Source organism: Ceratosolen solmsi, unplaced genomic scaffold (genome assembly GCF_000503995.2).
Source record: "Ceratosolen solmsi marchali unplaced genomic scaffold, CerSol_1.0 scaffold63, whole genome shotgun sequence".
NCBI lineage: Eukaryota > Metazoa > Arthropoda > Insecta > Hymenoptera > Agaonidae > Ceratosolen > Ceratosolen solmsi.
The window spans coordinates 2,338,714-2,357,513 of NW_011948437.1; the positions used below are offsets into that span (position 1 = coordinate 2,338,714).

General features: G+C 26.8%; 2 protein-coding genes across 2 annotated transcripts in view; one reads left to right on the top strand and one right to left on the bottom strand.

Moving 5' to 3' along the window:
• The window catches only part of LOC105365254 (neuroendocrine convertase 1), an 11,992-nt gene extending 7,051 nt beyond the window's left edge, over positions 1–4,941 (top strand). Inside the window, exons 8-15 of the mRNA XM_011503368.1 lie at positions 129–341; positions 852–952; positions 1,320–1,385; positions 1,611–1,760; positions 2,195–2,361; positions 3,179–3,312; positions 3,817–3,948; positions 4,714–4,941. Coding sequence (XP_011501670.1) covers positions 129–341; positions 852–952; positions 1,320–1,385; positions 1,611–1,760; positions 2,195–2,361; positions 3,179–3,312; positions 3,817–3,948; positions 4,714–4,824 — 1,074 coding nt within the window. The 3' untranslated portion in view covers positions 4,825–4,941. The remainder of the gene's footprint in view (positions 1–128; positions 342–851; positions 953–1,319; positions 1,386–1,610; positions 1,761–2,194; positions 2,362–3,178; positions 3,313–3,816; positions 3,949–4,713) is intronic.
• A 1,488-nt stretch (positions 4,942–6,429) lies between these two features.
• On the bottom strand, positions 6,430–13,908 carry Chsy (Chondroitin sulfate synthase). Its single transcript, XM_011503369.1, has 5 exons — positions 13,054–13,908; positions 11,215–11,355; positions 10,287–10,398; positions 9,875–10,210; positions 6,430–7,604 (listed from the first exon to the last, which is right to left on the bottom strand). Exons 1-5 carry the CDS (start codon positions 13,780–13,782, stop codon positions 6,757–6,759), a joined length of 2,166 nt encoding a protein of 721 aa, XP_011501671.1. The 5' UTR covers positions 13,783–13,908; the 3' UTR covers positions 6,430–6,756.
• Positions 13,909–18,800: the final 4,892 nt, after the last annotated feature.

An 18,800-nucleotide genomic window follows, 5' to 3' on the forward strand; every position in this document is an offset into this window, starting at 1 on the left:
TGCTCGTGTATCTTAATATAAAAAATGCCTTAAATGCAAGTGAATCGCATAGTCAGTTGATGTCTTATAACATATTTAAAGAAATAACATATTTCTGAAAAATAAACTCGAACGATCTTTATATATAGGGTCGTGAGGGTCGGGGGAGCATCTATGTATGGGCCTCCGGAAATGGAGGCTCAAAAGCGGACGACTGCGGATGCGATGGTTACGTCGGCAGTGTGTATACTTTGGCAATAGGTTCAGCAAGTCAAACCGGAAGTTTTCCTTGGTATGGTGAGATGTGTCCCGCAACCCTCGCCACAACATATAGCAGCGGCGCCTACCAAGATCAGATGATAGTCAGTGACGACATTTCTTTAGCATCGCTCATCGATCATCGTTATTCATATGTCTTTTCATATCTCGTTAGTCTCCCGCCTCATCATAACATTCAGTATGTATTGTATGCATGTTTTCTATTAATAGTGTACTCTCTCTCGCTCTCTCTCTCTCTCTCTCTCTCTCTCTCTATATATATATATATATATATATATATATATTTATTTTTACATACATGTATGCACGCGCGCGCGCGTACACTCATACAGGATAGAAGAGAAAAGGGAAGAAAGACGCTTCGATTTTTACATAGACATTTTCAATTTGTTAACCAGATGCGTGAATCTACTTAAATCTTCCAAAAACATCGATAATAATATTAATATTATCAGATATAATATTGTAATGAGTCGTCACTTTTCTAATTTATTAATTAAATATCGATCATAGAGATCTGTTAACTAAATCTGATACTTTCTATTTTTGTTTCATTTGCTTTCAACAATGTTAATAGTTCTAAATTTTTACAGGCAACAACTGATTTAAAAAATACTTGTACAACTAGTCATACTGGAACATCTGCTTCAGCTCCTTTAGCAGCTGGAATTCTGGCACTAGCTTTACAAGTCAAGTAAGAAAATACTTATATTTTTTATTTTTATTCATTTTTAAATTAATTAAATTTATTTAATTTCAAAAAGTATGCCTACATTTGAATAAATTCTTGTAAGTCATTTAATACAACTGTTTAAAAAAGATATTTAACATTATACTTCTTATTCTATATTCATTATCTCTCTATTTATTTCTCTCTCTCTCTCTCTCTCTCTCTCTCTCTCTCTCTCTCTTTCTTTATCTATTCATGTGTATGTAAATAAATAAATAAATAAATATATATACATATAATGAAAGTAAAATAATATATCTACTTTTAAGCTAAGAAACTTTTCTTAGTTTACTAAATTTTTAATGTAAAAAAAAATTTATTTTTGTTTTAGTAAAAATCTAACCTGGCGAGATATACAACATCTCATAGTTTATACATCAAAACACGATCCATTAAGGTATGATTTTTTAAATATATATGTGGGTATATAATATGTAAGATCTTTATATTAAATTTTCACTATAATAATTTGTATTTTAATATTGTAATTATTATTATCACATTTCTTTTCTAGCATGAACTTTTCTTTTATATATATATATATATATATAATTACTATTTAAGATATTTAATTGAAAAAATATAATAATTATTTACATTATTTGATAATTTATTTTTTAAGAAGTAACCCAGGTTGGTTTAGAAACACAGTAGGACTGTGGTTTAATCCCCGATTTGGTTTTGGTTTGATGGATGCCTATGCTTTAGTTACTGCAAGCTCCAATTGGATTAATGTACCTGAAAAAACTATATGTGTAGTTCGGTCTTCTTCGTTGTAAGCGCCATAATAATTTATTACCTATTCATAATACTTTTAACTTCCTGCTTATATTCTTATATAAGCTTTACATATATAGCTTTCTAATATTACTCCCAATATAAATCTTATTAACACAATGGAATTATATTTAAATCAATTTAACACAATATATCTTTAATTTAATGAAAATTACAAATTATTAATTTTGATGGCGTTATTAATACAAAATATATAATGCCTGGCCTTAAAAGATGAGTAAACTTTGAAATATCATAATTATAAAGAGATGGATCAAATAAAGTAACATCAATTGAAAATATTTAAGAGATTATTGCTTAGCTACTAATAAGCGCCAAATTCATGCGAATTGATTAAAACATCTTTAACACAAATGGAAATACTCTTCATATAGCATAATGTCTGAAGTATTCAATTAAATTTCACAGAATTGTCCGCGAAGTAAGTTACGGTTTGCCACGGAGGATACAATTTGATGCGGACGGCTGTATCGGTACAGCTAACGAAATTCAGTACCTGGAACATGTGCAAGTTGAAACAAATGTCGAATATACACTACGTGGCGCTCTTCAGATGTATTTAACAGCGCCCTCCGGTACAGATATGTCATGATATGTAGTGTCAATCTCTTGCAGTTCTATTTTTTCACCGTGTAACATCTTTCTTTACAATATCATAAAATTATTCACTATCACCTAGTAATTCTAAGTTCTACTACTATTACTACAACTAATAGTGTTATTTTTATTATTTTTGATTATTAAAGGAAATTTTTTTTATTTATTCTTTAGTTTTTCCTATAATCGAAGGTATATAAAAGGTTTAATTTTATCAAAATAATCTTTGATAAACCTAAAATACGTAAAAGAGAAGTACTTGAATAATGTGAATTATTCAAGTGAATCTAAATCTATAATTTTTCAAAATATTAATGCATTTTATATTTTCATTTTTAAACTTTCTTTCACTCTCAAAAATTCTTGTTTTCGAAGAAAATAAAAAAATTAAAAGAATGTATACATAAATTTTTAAATTTTCGTAATTACTGAAATCATTTTAATTTAATCAATAAAATTAGTACTATTATAAAAATATAAATATTCTGCACCCATAATTAACTAGAATTTTATTTAATTCATAAAGTTAATTAAAATTAATACAGTTCTTGTTTAATAAATTATATATTCGAAAGTTTTTATCGCATTTAAAACATTACTTTCTTTCATTATATATTTTTATTATGAAATTTTTTTTAATAATTTTGTTTAATAACAAAATAAATTTCATAATTCATTTTAAAATTTATAATTACTATTACTTATCTATATATAGTTAGTGATAATAATTCTATCTTGAAGTACTAATCAATAATGTTTGTAAATAATATTATATAAGATGTTAATATTTAACAGGCACTGTGGTTCAAATATTAGGTACCAGAAAATATGACGATTCAACTGAAGGTTTTATCGAATGGAAATTCATGTCGGTGGCTACATGGGGAGAAAATCCTCAAGGAATTTGGTCTTTGGACATATTTGATGAGGTTAATTACAACTTTGTTGCCAGAAGTATTATATAAATTGAAAATACAGCATTAATTTATTTAATTTTGTAATACAAATCAGTAACAATAACCGGAAATGAAGTTATTCGAAAGTATATCTTGATACTTTAGATCTTATATATTAAACAATAATTATTTTTAAATAATAAATAATAAACTGTAAAATTGTTTCGAAATCTTTTGTGTTATGTGGAAAGTTAAATAATATTATTTAACCGCTTACATTTTATATAGTCTAAGAAATAATTCTATAAAAGAAACAAAAATTCTGTATGATAAGTATGGATTAACAATTTAAAAATAAAAATATGATAATAACTTAAATTTTCATTAAATTTTTTTTATAAGTAAATATTAAATTAAGTATTAATTTATTAAGTATTAATTAAAGTAAATATTAATTTAAGTAAATAATAAAAGTGTTCAAATGTCTATTTATTATATGAATAAAACATCTTTAAATGGTTTAATATACTTTGACAGATTGGCCCACAAAATAATAGTGGAAGTGTTGGTGATTCAAAACTAATCCTACATGGAACGAAAGAGCAGCCATCTTATTTAGGCAAAATTTTACACAAATATAATAGTACTGTTGAACAAGGGGACAAATTGGTAAGATTTTTAAATTCATAATTATTAATTGTGTAAGAATACAAATCTTAATTATTACTTGTTATCAGTTACTTAGTTTATTTATTAATTAAGATCATGTGTATTTGCATATATCAATCTATACATATGTGTGCGCATGTGTATGTAATTATAAACATATATATACAAAAAGAATATTGTTTGAAAAAGTAATTAGCATTCTGTTAATTCCTATTAAAGAAGTAATGAATTTTGAATGTTTTTATATATAGTTTCATTGCTTTTGCATTTCATTTGCATTATAAATATTAACTTAATTAATTACGAATAAATTTCATTTACATGCAAAAAGATTGAAATATATGATTAAAAATCATACGAATGTGCATTTTAAAACACGAATAAGATTGTATTTTTACGCAGATGTTAAGTGACATTTATGAACAAAAATGTAATAGTCATATTGTTTATAAGTATATTCTATAATTATAATATTAATTAATTTTTCTCGTGTTTTTTCTTTATAAATATACGTTGTTTAAAAAATATTATTTTATATTTATTTTAACCCAAAATTTTGAAATATTGTGTAATTTAGAAAAAATAAATTCTTAAATAAAAGAAAAAAGAAAAATTTTCATTAATATTACATCATAATCATGAATACCATTTTTTGATAAAACGATACAATATGTTTTAACAGAATAAAAGTTTTTACAAAGAACATTTGCTTTTTTTCTAGAGTATGAATTTTATGTAGAAGTTTAACTTTTAAAATATTTCCAGATTTATGTCAACAATGGGGAAAATAGCTTACTTCAAAAGTCGCAAGTCCACAAGAATCATAGTGGCTTAGATGATAGTTTCAAACAGGATTGGCTTGTTCGTTTTATTTAAAATCATTAAGTATATGAATTTAAATAAAATACATATTCTACTGAAAAGATATGTAACACTTCAATTCTTCGAATGCATATCAATTAAAAAATATAAATATAATTAAATAGTTTTCAAATAGCAGACAAATGTCTTCAATTTATTATATTTATAGCACTTTGAAAATTTTTAAAACATGACTTCTTTTAATAATTATAGGTCTAAACTATATTCATATTAAAAGCACAGTTCTAAAATTTCTTTGTATTTTAACTAAAAATCCTTTTAAATGCTATTTTATTGAAATAAAGTCTACAAAATCACGTATTTTAAATGCCTTCCATTAATGTTATTAATTAATGATGATTTAAACGACTTAATTAAAAGTAATTGCTAAAATTAACAAAACCATAATTAAAAAATAAATTATTGATATACAAATTTTAAATTAATCTTTTAATTTAAAATAAATACCATTTAAGGGCACAATTATGTAACTTTAAAAAGGAATGAAAATTCAAAATCAAATTATTAAGGTATATACTTATGCTATTTTTTGCGAATGCCTATAATGTATATCTTTGTAAATCTAGTTACTTTTTATATAGAAAGCAAAAAGTAATAATTATTATAACCTTTTTGATTTTTTAATGCAACACTTCAATATAAAAAATATTTCTCTTCTTTGGACTAAATTCTCAAATAACTGTTTTCTCATAACAGCGTGAGCGGTTTATTTCACTTAAATATAAATTACTCTTAGGATTCGGATTCTTATTTTGTTCAAAAATTTGAAAAAAATTTTTTATGTAATTGGAAAACAGTTAATAAAGGAGTAGTGGTAACCAAATTAATACGTACGAGTTCACGAGTTCGCATTTAAATTTTTTGCAAATAAATTAACGACCTCCGACGGATAGTATAGTAGCAAACGGATTAAATATATTTATCTAATAACGATAAAAAAGGTTACTATATTATCGACTCAATTAATTCAATAAAAATCGATACAAAAAAATAATAAAAGGATATGGAGTACCATACTCGTACATATGTATACTTACCACATAAATCCAAAGAAGATAATCTTATTATTATTATATGTATATATTTATAATTAATAATTATATTGTATATATTACAATTGGTCAAATTTCGATTCAAAATGCTTGAAAAAATATTATTTGGCAATTTACATTAAAAACAAAACATAATTTCATAAAATCTTAATTATAAAAATTCTACATTTCATTAAATAATAATGATGATAGTAATACTTTTACCTATGTATCGAAAACGTAATTATCATAACGATTCCTGATTATTCATACATTTCTCTGAAAATATTCTCTAATATTGTATAAATATTAAATTACTGCATTTGGAGATAAAAACCTTTAAAATTGAAAAATATATTTAGTAAAAGTTAATTATATGTTCTGAAACTATTTTATTTGATTCCATAAAATAGTATAAAATGCATTGAGCGGTAACTTATTACAATTATAAATATGTCATTAATTTTAGCATAGTTTGAGCATAAAAATAATAGTAATAAAAATAGTAATAATAGTAATAATAAATATAAATAATAAATCTAAGATTGAAAAGAAGAAATTAACCGAGATAAAGTAATTCATCATTAGAACTTGTACTTTATAATAACGTATTTAATAAGATATATGAAAAGCACGATTATAATTACACACAAGCACTGTTATTGTATTTATGCAATATTTTATCAAAATATTTATATCATATGTTTGAACAAGACACCCTATATCACATGTATTCCGTAATGTATTTTCTAAAAGTCTTGAAATTTCAAACAACTTATCTTAATAATATACAATTATCAGTCATAAATAATCACTGGAGCAATATTCTTGGATATTATGCTTATAACGGCAATCAAGCGAATCCATCTTTAACTTATAAAGCAAAGGTAATTTACTATGCTGAAGGGCTTGTCATATTAACTAGACGCTTCATTCTAGCGAAATCGAGATATTCCGAGTTTCGGTAAATAAGACTGGCCAACTGTTGGGTGCTTGCATAAGTATCAGCTCTTGTGCCTTTACACATGATCAACTGATGCTCCTTTAATGATTTGTCGCAATTGATTCCATGAAATACGTGTATAAGATCTAGATCCGATGAACGAAAGATATGAAGTTCCGATTGAACAGCTTTCTCGAAGAGATCAACATCCTCCTTACCCCAACCCTCAATAGAGAGGTCAAAGCCACCCATTGCGTCATAATCGCTCTTATATATGGCGACGATACCAAAACCAAAGAGCCGCCAGAAGCCATTAACATCGCTAATAATATCTTGATCGCTTATTCCGAATATGATTTTTGGATTATACTGACTGAAGACTACGGGGAAGTAGATACGCTTAGCTTTCAGAGTATTCCGACGTATTCTTTGAAGGATCGGCATCTCGAAGCTGATGTCAACATCAATGAAGAACATGAGATCATCTTCACGGAGAAGAGTCGTTCCTTGATCGAGAGCCCGTGCTCTTGAGAAGTTGCCCACACCCTCAATCATTTGTACCTTCTGTTGACCGTAGTTACGTTTCAGTCGTTCAATCAATCGACTTATGGAAATAGTTTCGAGCTCGTTACTTGAATAAACCACAACAAGGAGCTTTGTGTGTTGAAATCGTGACAAGCACACACGTTCATAGTTTTGGAGAAAGCGACGCATTGCTTCTTGGCGTCCTGATACTGGCACAATAAAATGAATGACCCTCTTATCTAAATCATCAGATGGTACCTCTCGTGTCTCCAGACCTGTGATCACGAAAAATGCATTATTAATTTCTTATGTTGAGTTCATCACTATTTTAATTATGTAACTTTAATATCAGTCTCGTCAACGTAATAATTATATTTATTAAGGTAATTTAATTTTACAAGAGAACTAGAAAATTTATTTATTTAGGAATTCACATACTTTTTTTCTTGAATATTATTCGCTAGGCAACAAAAGATTATAACCTATTTTGAATGAACAGCACTTTGTTAACGAACCATCAGTATTAACTGATTTAAATATATAATAAGACAATTTAAAATACAATAACATAATTGTTATTTATTAATTAAATCATATTTATTATTTAACTTATTTATAAAAAGAAATAATATTATAATTGAATACTTTTCAAGTGTTAAATATCAGAATTAATACTTAAATTAAAACTATTTTAAATAATTAACTTAAAATCAATTTTATATAAATATTTTTTATAAGAATTTTTAAGGACAAATTATTTAATATATCTTCATTGGCATTAAATTTACAAAAGAATTTTAAATGACATTGGATTTCATAAGAATTATATCATTAATAAGTTATTTACTAGATCCAAAAATTAAATTATTATATGAATTTGAAAGTCAAGTATAGATCTTTTTTCTTTTTAAAAAAAGTCATGAATTGTTGAAAATATTATTTAGAAGTAATACAATACTTTTTATATTATTTAATAAAACATATATTATTAAAATGGATTCAATTCTGCTAATGAAATTAATAATATATTAATACAACAATAATAAAACTACTTTAAATAACTACATGTTTATAAATTTAATTTTAAAATTTAAAGAAATGAGAATAGTAATGTAATGGCGCACTTTCCCTAATTAATTGTATAAATTTTTCTAAATAATTTAAATATTTAAAAATTCTATCATTATATTAAATTATATTTATTAATATATTTAAGTATATATATTTTTATAATATATTTAAGTAGATTTATTTATATTTACAACATAAATCTTATTAATTGTTATATGTATCATTTATTTTAGTGCACATTGATAAAAATCTATTCAAATAGAAAGAATATGTAATATTTAGATTATTATTATTATAAATAATTGAAAATAATAATAAATACGTTTTTAACATAAAGGAAAATATGAATAACAATTGATACCGTATTATTTAAAAAAATTTTTTTTAATATGATTTAAATAAAAAATATTAAAATTTTAAGATATTCGTCATTGGTTTTTATATTTCTATTATATTTCTACATCTATATATTTAAAGCACAATATATGTTGAAAAAAAAGAATAAATAAAATAAATTATTGATTGAATTAATATATTTATAATTGTATTTTACATTATCATTTAATCGTCTTTAATGAAATTAAAATAATATTCAAAATTAGTTATATTAAAATAAATGTATATTAAATTATATTAAATTTATATATTAAATAGACTGATACATATTAATAATTTTTTGGTTGCCTGTGGTGATTATTTTTTTTTTTATAGTGATTTATAAAAATATTTCGAAAAATTGTTTAATAAATTGAACAACCTTATGGTAATGTGGTAGTCATGTTAATAATATTTTATTATTCAAATAATTTATTTAAATTTTTCAAAAATTACTTAAGCTTTCCAAAAATTACTTATTTTTTTTCCAAAAATTATTAAAATTTTTCTAAGTACTTCTCTAATTATTATAATTTTATTTTTAATAATAATGATTTCACAACCAATTATGTTGAATATATATTTCATTATTTCTATAAAATTAATACTAAACAATGTGAAAATCTGTCAAAGCAATAAGTTTTTAAATATTATACTTGTTTTTTAACAATATATATTTGAATTTTTCTTTATATAAGGATAAGTAGTTGCGTGACCAGTAATTCCATGAATAAATTTGTCTTATTTTTTTCATATACATGTATAAAAATTTTCAACTTAATTTGATAAGCTTATGATGAAAAAAGTGCATAACAATAATACTAATATTATAGGTGATTTAAGCATCATTGTAATCTCATAACAAGTTCTAACAATATGCATAATGTGAACAAATTATTTTAAATAGATCATTGAATTGATTTTTATAATAAAAATCTATTTTATAACAAAAGACTATTTTTGTAAGCATTATTTTAAAAAATATATTTTTCATTTAAATATACATAGAATTTATATTGATTTAAAGTTTTTAAACACTATTTACTGAAAAAAAGAAGAAAACTCTGTCAAAAATGAAGATAACAATATAAGGTCTTACCGGTAAAATGCTGGTGAAGATAAAGGTGTCGGCGTACGGGGAGTGTGAGCTTCCTGCCGCGGTATTTCTTGTAAATCAGGAGAAGGTCGAGAACGGTGTCGACTCCGACAGCGGTACGCCTTCGGTATCCGTAGAGTGCCTGACGTTCCTCAACTAGCCGCCCCCGTTGCCTCGAGCAAGCGTTGATCGAAGCCATGACCTCGCGTGTCACGTCTTCAAGACCCTCACGCAGATCACTATGTATGCGTCTGCGTGGATTTGAATCAACAAGGCTATATTCTGAACGTGAGACGAAATCCCAGGGGGGTAATCGATGGTAGGTCTGAATCTTCCGACCTAATACAATAGCAGATTCGAATAAACGAACAACGATCAATACAATTAAATCTAAAGAAAAACGATTATACATTACCTGAAGGATAGTATGCGTCGGTACTAAATGGCGACGAAAGGCTCCGTGCCATTCTCTCCATATCGCGCTGCAATTCGATTCGTTTTTGCTGAAGTTCCTGTATCTTCAAACCCTATAAGCAATAATTATTTTTTCATATTCCTTTTATATAGAGAAATTTTTTTTATATTTTTCAGAATATATATTTTTTTATTAATGACCGCCTTTATGGTTCTACATCATGCGTACGTTGCCTTTTCTTTGAAAATATATATTTTTTTTTTAAATAGCCGAAAGAGAATTATAAAAAGCGGGCTTAAAAGAGCACATTAAAACGAAAAATCGATTGCAATTGAATTATATACAATATTAGGATATGTATGAACCAAATTAAAAAAATACAATATTAGCAATAAAGTTTATAAGAAAGTTTATTAGATATTGTTATTGGAAGTAGACTTAAATATCATAATAAATTAAAAATCATAATATATTATAAATCTAAATCACGATTAATATTCAGATTCATCGTAGTAAAGAGTTTAATTTTTTTCATTTCTTTATTTTCTTTCAATTATTCTAATGAAATTCAATAAATTTCACATTTCAATCTTGGTATATTCTGTATAGAGCCATATAAATAGATCATTTTTTGGCAATTTTATTATTATTCGTTTTTGTTTATATATATATATTTTTTTATGGATACATATTAGAAATAGATATTTTTAACGATCGATTTGAATTAGGAATAGTGATTGTAAAAATCTATATATATATATATATATATATAGCATATGTATAAAAAAGGATCAATTCAACTATAAAATTCCATGTAATATATTGTATTCCGAGAGAATAACAATGTTAACCAACGAATCAATAATCGAGATATTGTACAGGAGAGATTAGGTAATGGTCGAAGTGGATAATAAAGAGGGACACTGACCCGCATGTAGTTGTGCAGACGGTACATATGGGGCGGACTCTTCACCGGGTGCATGCTGATCGCTCTGTGTACTTCCTTACTTTTCAGCTTGCCGGTGAAGGCAAGATCACCGCTACTGTTGTGATATAAAATCGACTGCATCTGTAACAACCAGACACGCGTAGAAAAATGTCAATTACATTAAATTACTCGCTTCCTGCGCGCGCACGATTCTACAGTCCCAATGGAACTGCAACCGACATCTCAACTCAAGGCCACTCTTACGATGCATACTCCCTCTCCTCTTCCTCTTCACTTACTGAAAAGACGACTGTCTCAAGAGATTACCGTCGCGTATTAAGATATGCTCGCTTACTTAGCGAGCTTACGATTCGTTTAACCTAACGAGTCACTTCCTTATTCGTTGACTCATTTCGTTCGACTCGTCGTCTTCTTTCTCGTCGATTCTTTTTGCTTTGGATAACGCTTAACTTATCTTACTAAAACTCATGCTTCTATAAATTCTGCTCAAACAGTGACTCTTCAATTAAATTAATTTTATATGATATTCCTATTTTATTAATTAATTTTAAACCATATCCTACTACACGCCCTCAACTTTACAAATATGCCTTACCGAACATACTAAATGGCATTAGTTAGCGCGCGTTTGTAGAAAAATATATAAATTTATTTATTTCTCAAGCAAATTGAGCACAATGTTATAAAGCAATCAGTTATTTATGCATTATTTTTCTATTCACGTTACCTACAAACTGCATAATCATAATATTTTCATTTATTCCTTATGTTTCAAAGAACTATAATTAACAAAAATAAAGCATTAGTTTTAATGATTATTAACAATAAAAACCATGTAAAATACATATGCGGATGCAGATCAAAGTAATTGACCGTATTCTTTTCAATTTTTTTTTTTAATGCAAACTATAAATATAAATAGCAGAAGCATAAAATATTTTTAAATGACGGTGTAATAGTGTTAAATTATTTGAATGTTTGAATTTTTTAATATAAAAATTGTTTATTATTTAGTATATTTAGCATATTTAGTATAAATTTATAAATTAATGAAAATAGAATCCATAGAATTTTAATGAAAACAAAATTTATTTGTTATTATAAAGATAACTTCATTGAAATGATTTGTGTAAATTATCTTCAATACGTGCGCATTTATATTAACAATGTTTTTTAAATTTTACCATTATAAATTTTATAATATTCTTAACTAAAAAGCTTTAAAGTTTTATAACTCAATAAACTCATGGACTAGTTAAACCTTCTTAATATATATTTGACAGTTAAACAAGCGAAATAAGCTTGAATTATATTTTAAGAAAAATATACTGATACTCATTTGTACAATGTTATTAATATTTAATGTATGTTCAATAATAAATATTAATAAATTTATTATAACGAATTATAAAAACCTTTCATTAATCATGATTTTAAAAGTAAATTTAAATTCTCAATAAAATATGGCTAATAACCTTATTACTTATTGACATCCAGTTTATTTATTCTGACGTAAAGAAAAATGTTAAAATGAAATATTGATATTATTCGTATTTCGCGTCTTAAGAGTAAAGCAGACATAGGGTATAAATATGAAAATTAAGGTTTGAAGCGCGTCGTTTAAATTGAAGTAGCGGTAAATGGTATGGTAGAGCACGGTATCGTAGAAGAGAAGAAGGGAGAAAAGGAAGAAGGAAATGAAAAACTACGAAAAAGGTGAAGAGCAGGAGAGTTGTTAAACGACCGAAGTCAAGTTTTTCAAAAAGCTTTTTTCAGAAATAAGACCATACAAGCATATAATCTACGCTCCTCTCTTACCTCATAGCTCCAGGTACACGAAACTCCAGCAAATTTCCTCACACAACGGCCGAGCTCCACGTCCTCGTGCGCCGTGTAGAGATTACTTAGGCAATGCTTAATGTGAGGCACCATCCGCCGAAGTGTTTCTCGCGACATTATAACTCCGGGTCCACCCATACAGAAGTTCTCGTCATACTCCAGGGAGAGTCTCCCAAACTCGCGTGAGTTCCCTCGACCCGCTTGTCCAATGTACTCCGGCCTCCGCGAGTCCACGCTCCGGAGTAAATGCTCAAGTCGGTCCATACGTACGTAAAGATCATCATCAGCCCTCAAGAACCACTCAAATCGTTCCCCATATCGCGTCCACATATGCTGAAGCATAAGAAACGACTTCTTCTGGGGCGGATAGCTGTCGTCGACTCGTGGAAGAGCAATTATCGGCAAATCTGGGCATTCTACCGGAGGCCGTGAGGCCTCTGATGAAAAGAAACCGATTTGTCCAGGTACCTCGCGACCCCAACTCTCATATACGGCCTTCGCTCGCGTGCCTAGATACTTGCGTGCCGTCATAACCCCAACGAAGAGCAAGCCTCCGGAGCTTATCTCTCGACGTGAGGTCGTCGTACCTAATAAATGAGGGCTTACACCCCGGCGGTCCGGTACTGAACGTTGCAATAAAAGCAATCCAAGAAGGAGACCACAGCCCAGGCCCAGGACGGCGCTACTTAGGCCGCGTCGCTTACGCATTGCATGCCGACATACAGAAACCGGTTTGCGCGCGGCTTAGTGCCGTGGCTTTCCAAGAGAAGCTGAAAATGCACGTGCGCTACGACTGCGTGTCCGATCGTAACTGAGCGCAACGATGGCACTGAAAGAGAGCGCTACGACGGCGTCCGAGACACGAAACTCTGAGAGACGGGAGAGAGGTAGCGACGAAAAACTCCTTCGCTCCGTTAAGGGGCCAGTGCGCGGCTTCGGGGCCATGTGCGCTATTGGATAGGGCTGGGTGGGGCAAATCGGGGCGCGCCACGATTTCCTGACCGTCCTCATCGTAGGCTATTGCGCTGATACTCCGATGCGGAGAGGACAGAGGAGCGGGACTATTTTTAACATGTCAAGAAAAGCCGCAACGGGGAACTTGTCTCTCCTAGGCCGCCCTTGTAGTTATCCGCTGACGGGAGGTCCCGGATCAAAAACGATACCAACCTTCGCTGTTATGTGCTTTCTACAAATGTTATGGCCTCGGTAGCTCGGTACAGGCTACAAATCGAGTCACTTCTTAACTTAGCTCTTCTTACCTTCAAGTGACCTTTCTACAATGGCAAAAAAATATTTGACGCAGCATTTTTTTCATATTTATCCTATTATTTTATTTGCAAAAATATTATTTATATTTATACAGTTGTGGTATAAGAGCAAATTACAAGTTTTATTAAAAAACCAAGTCTAAAGCAATGATCTCATAAATAGTAAATGCTCGAGAATACGAATTATGACTGACAGCTATTATTCGATAATTCGTTGCTGTTAGAATTTTAATATGTATTCTCTTGACTTGTAAAGTTGAGCTTACATGATCTGCATAAAAAATATTACATGTATTGGCGTGAATTAGAGCCGTAAAAAGTATTTCCTTATCGAGTTTCGTTATTTTGCGGCGACGGCTACGCGTTAAAGCAGTTAAGAGACTGATATTAACTTCATATGCAAATCTGTTATATTCGTTTTAAAATCTCTTTATAAACATTGTTTTTTTATATAATATATAGGTATAATTGTCCATTATTAATAAAGATCTATTTCATCAAACTCAAACTTGAGTATTTTGAGAAATTTCTAACCTTATGCTTCAAGGTCAAATAAATATACAAAACACTATAAAAAATACTGTTTAAATTATTAATAAACTAAGCATATTTACAATATATATATAGGCAATTTGAAATAACAACAATAAATCGAACAAATAAATTTCTCGATGAAAAAATCTTATATTGCTAAAAATAATTAATAAACTTCTTCAAAAACAATAAACTAATGAGTGTTTTCATTTCCGCGGGTACATTGATTTCGTTATACAAGCAGACAAAAAGATATATCTATATAAAGACTTTTATATACTTTCTTACATTTAAAAACATAGTTATTTGAGAATTTATACTAAATACTTATAGTATGCATGTACACATATACGATTTTGCTGAAAAAAATACGATAATTAGAAATATATTAATATGTAAATATATATATATATAGATACAAATTAAAGACTAACAGTATTTGAATATATAAACAATATGAATAATTCTTTATCAGTTAATTTAAATTGCACTATAAATAATGTAAAATTGCTTTCAAGTTTGATTGAGATGATTGAGATAGTTTTTATTGGTATGCAAAACTATATACAAAATTTTACATGCATAAATATAATTATCTAATCAACTATATAATTAATGTTTTATATACTTACAAAATTTTTAAAAATTGGCTAGATATAACGAGTAATTAAAGATAAACAAATTTTAATTCACTGTTTCAAAATTTTTCCATATTTTTTAACTCAACAATTTTTATTTAGTAGTTCTTTTTATTTTATTTTGTCTATCTTCATTAATATTGTTATTCAACTATAATAAACTGACAAAAATTAAGTGATTATTTTTAAAAAATAATATGAATCTAGATATAGATTTTCTTATAAAACATTAAAAAATTTTCATTTCTTCAACTCTTTCCACTAATATTGTTAAGAAATACTTCATTATATGACGATAATTATTATTTTGGAACTATTATTATATTAGTTTCCAATAGAAGTTACGTTAAAATAGAAATATAAGTTAAAGTTGAGTCACAAGTTTAAAATATTCGACAATATTTTATGTATTCAAAAATAAAAAAATTTTGTAAATCCCAATTCAAAATTATGAATATCTATTTTAATACATATTGTATGAAATCAAGATTAGTATGGTTAATTAGGCGCTTCAAATATAGTAATTTTAGGTCAGTAACTTCAAATTTATAATTGTGAATAAAAATTAATTTAACGAATTAATATATCGTAATATTAATTAGTTTCAATTAATTTACCCTTACAATTACAATTACACTAATTGTAATTATAAGTGTAAATTAATTAAAACTAATCAATTTAATGAATTAACATATCTTAATATTGATTAGCTTTAATTAATGTACACTCACAATTACAATTAAGCCTACGATTGCAATTATACTTAAAATTACAATTAACCTTACACAATCACAATTACACGTAACTTGTGATAATGAAATATATTATTCAATGAAAGTATTTTAAACTTTCCTTCAACTGTATAAAAAAAAATTAATTTTAATAAATATAATTTATTCTTAATATGATTAAAATGTTTTAAAGGTTTATTTTATAACTCGTTAAAACAACAGGGAAAAATTTTCCACATGATTATGAGTTATATAATTGTAAACTATACAAGGGTATAGACCATGCGAATTATAAATTTATTATAAAGTAGCTTAAAAGGACAAAGTATATAAGTGTATGTTTGATTATCGATTATGTGTAACTTACATATTTACTATGTCACCAGTGATTACTTCTTCAATTACACAATTCTCTACAGAATGAATTTTTGCAAAATAATTATCCATTAATCTAGTTATTATTAATTACTTTTGAGATATTTCTTGGTGTCATTTTCTTGTATTGATGCATATAGTGAAGTTACAAAGTGTGAAAATAATGAACATTATCAAATTGAGCTATAAAAAGATTTTTACTTGAAAAGAAAGAAAATGTTTTAAAAAGAAATACTTTTAGAGAAAACATAAATTTGTAGAAATGAAGAATTTCACAAAATGGGTTGAAAAATAAATTTTAAAACTACATAGTCTCTTTAAAGAATATAAAATATCGTTTTAGAATGCTAATAGTTTTAAATTGAAATGATTAAATTGAGTGAATATTATATCTGTATTATTATACATTTGAATAAACATCAATTCGATGTATTGTTATGATATCAGCACTGATTACTTTGCTTTAATATGTAAGAAAATATCTACAATTTTATGGTATTCAAATACAATAAATTATTATATATCTAGAAACAAAGAATTGTTTTAAAATTTTTTAAGAACTTCTTATTATTAAAGAAACATTTAAATTGCTATTTAATAACATTGTTAAAACTTTATGATAGCATAAAGTTAATTTTAATTAGTCCCGAATATGCATTGTAAAACCGTTAGAAAAATCATTTAAAATTACCGTTACAATATCTTAGCATTTATAATATTTGTTTTACAATATTTATTATGCTACCTACTATATAATTATATTATTATAACATGTTAATATCCAAAGTGTATATACAAAAAACGTGCAAATACGTTTGACTTTTTGTGTTCTTTGCGCACTTATGGTATGTAACTATATTTTGGTTATGAAACTAACGTATAATCCATGTTTTCAAATCTTTTAAAATATGTTTTTCACTTATCTAATTCTTAGTTAACACCTAATAAATTATAAAATCTCATCATATATGATAATATCTTACATTATTCAATATGCTACAAATTCATTACAAATGACTGAAACATAGGTACTATTATTATTTAAGAATTATATCCACAAATATTGCAATTATCATTAAATTTTTAAGATGAAAAATTAATTTTGTTAATTTAACATGTTTTTATTTTATGTAAGAAAATTAAAAAATAACCTTTAAATTTATATAATAGCAAGATTGTGATTATGCAGATTCTTTAGAAATTAAATAAATATATTCATTTGCATAAAAAAAATTATATATTTATAATATTATTATCATCAAGGTCAAATAGAATATTACTAACTAGATATGGCAACTATTAAAATTTTCTGTTTTTCAAGGTTTAGTTGAAGCATATCTTCCATTGTATAAATTTCAACATTTATGACTTCATAATTTAACATTCATAAGTTAAATTTTAACATTATTACAGTAACCAAATCATTTTTGTTATTTGCTTTAATTTACTCCAAAATATGAAAAATTAAATAATTTTTTTTTATTGTATAATGTACTGATCAATTTCAAGTAAATATCATTTTAAATCATTTTAAACATAACGCCAAGAGTAATAATGCGTGTCACATGTACTACGTATGTTTTAGCGCAACTGTAGTAAAAAGGACAATTACAGTGGCAGGTTAGAATGTGAATAAAATATAATGTAATAAAAGTATAAAAAACAATTTTATCACAGTAAATGTGAAAACCATATATATAATAATGATAAAAATGAAAATAATATAAAAATTTGTTTGAATCTCACAAGCCGATTAATTCATTATTTTAATCGTTTTATATTATGCCACTATGTAAGGATACATGCATTATTTTGTTACTATACCTTGTCATTATTTCTATTACTATTACTACTACTGCTATCGCGACTACTGCAAATGCTACTACTATTGCTACTGTTACTACTACTGATGCTGCTATTATTCCTAATGCTACTGCTACTACTACCACTACTACTACTACTGCTACTACTACTACTACTACTACTACCTACTTACTACTGATGCTGCTATTATTCCTAATGCTACTGCTACTACTACCACTGCTACTACTACTGCTACTACTACTACCACTACTACTACTACTACGACTACCACTACTACTATTACTACCTACTACCACTACTATTGCAACTATACTACTACTACTACTCCTACTACTACTACTACTACTACTGCTGCT

Coding starts and splice junctions, on each gene's coding strand:
- Chsy (XM_011503369.1), bottom strand. CDS start 13,782: ATGCGTAAGCGACGCGGCCTAAGTAGCGCCGTCCTGGGCCTGGGCTGT. Junction 10,211..10,286: donor CGACGCATACTATCCTTCAG/GTAATGTATAAT, acceptor CTATTGTATTAG/GTCGGAAGATTCAGACCTAC. Junction 7,605..9,874: donor TCTTCACCAGCATTTTACCG/GTAAGACCTTAT, acceptor TCGTGATCACAG/GTCTGGAGACACGAGAGGTA.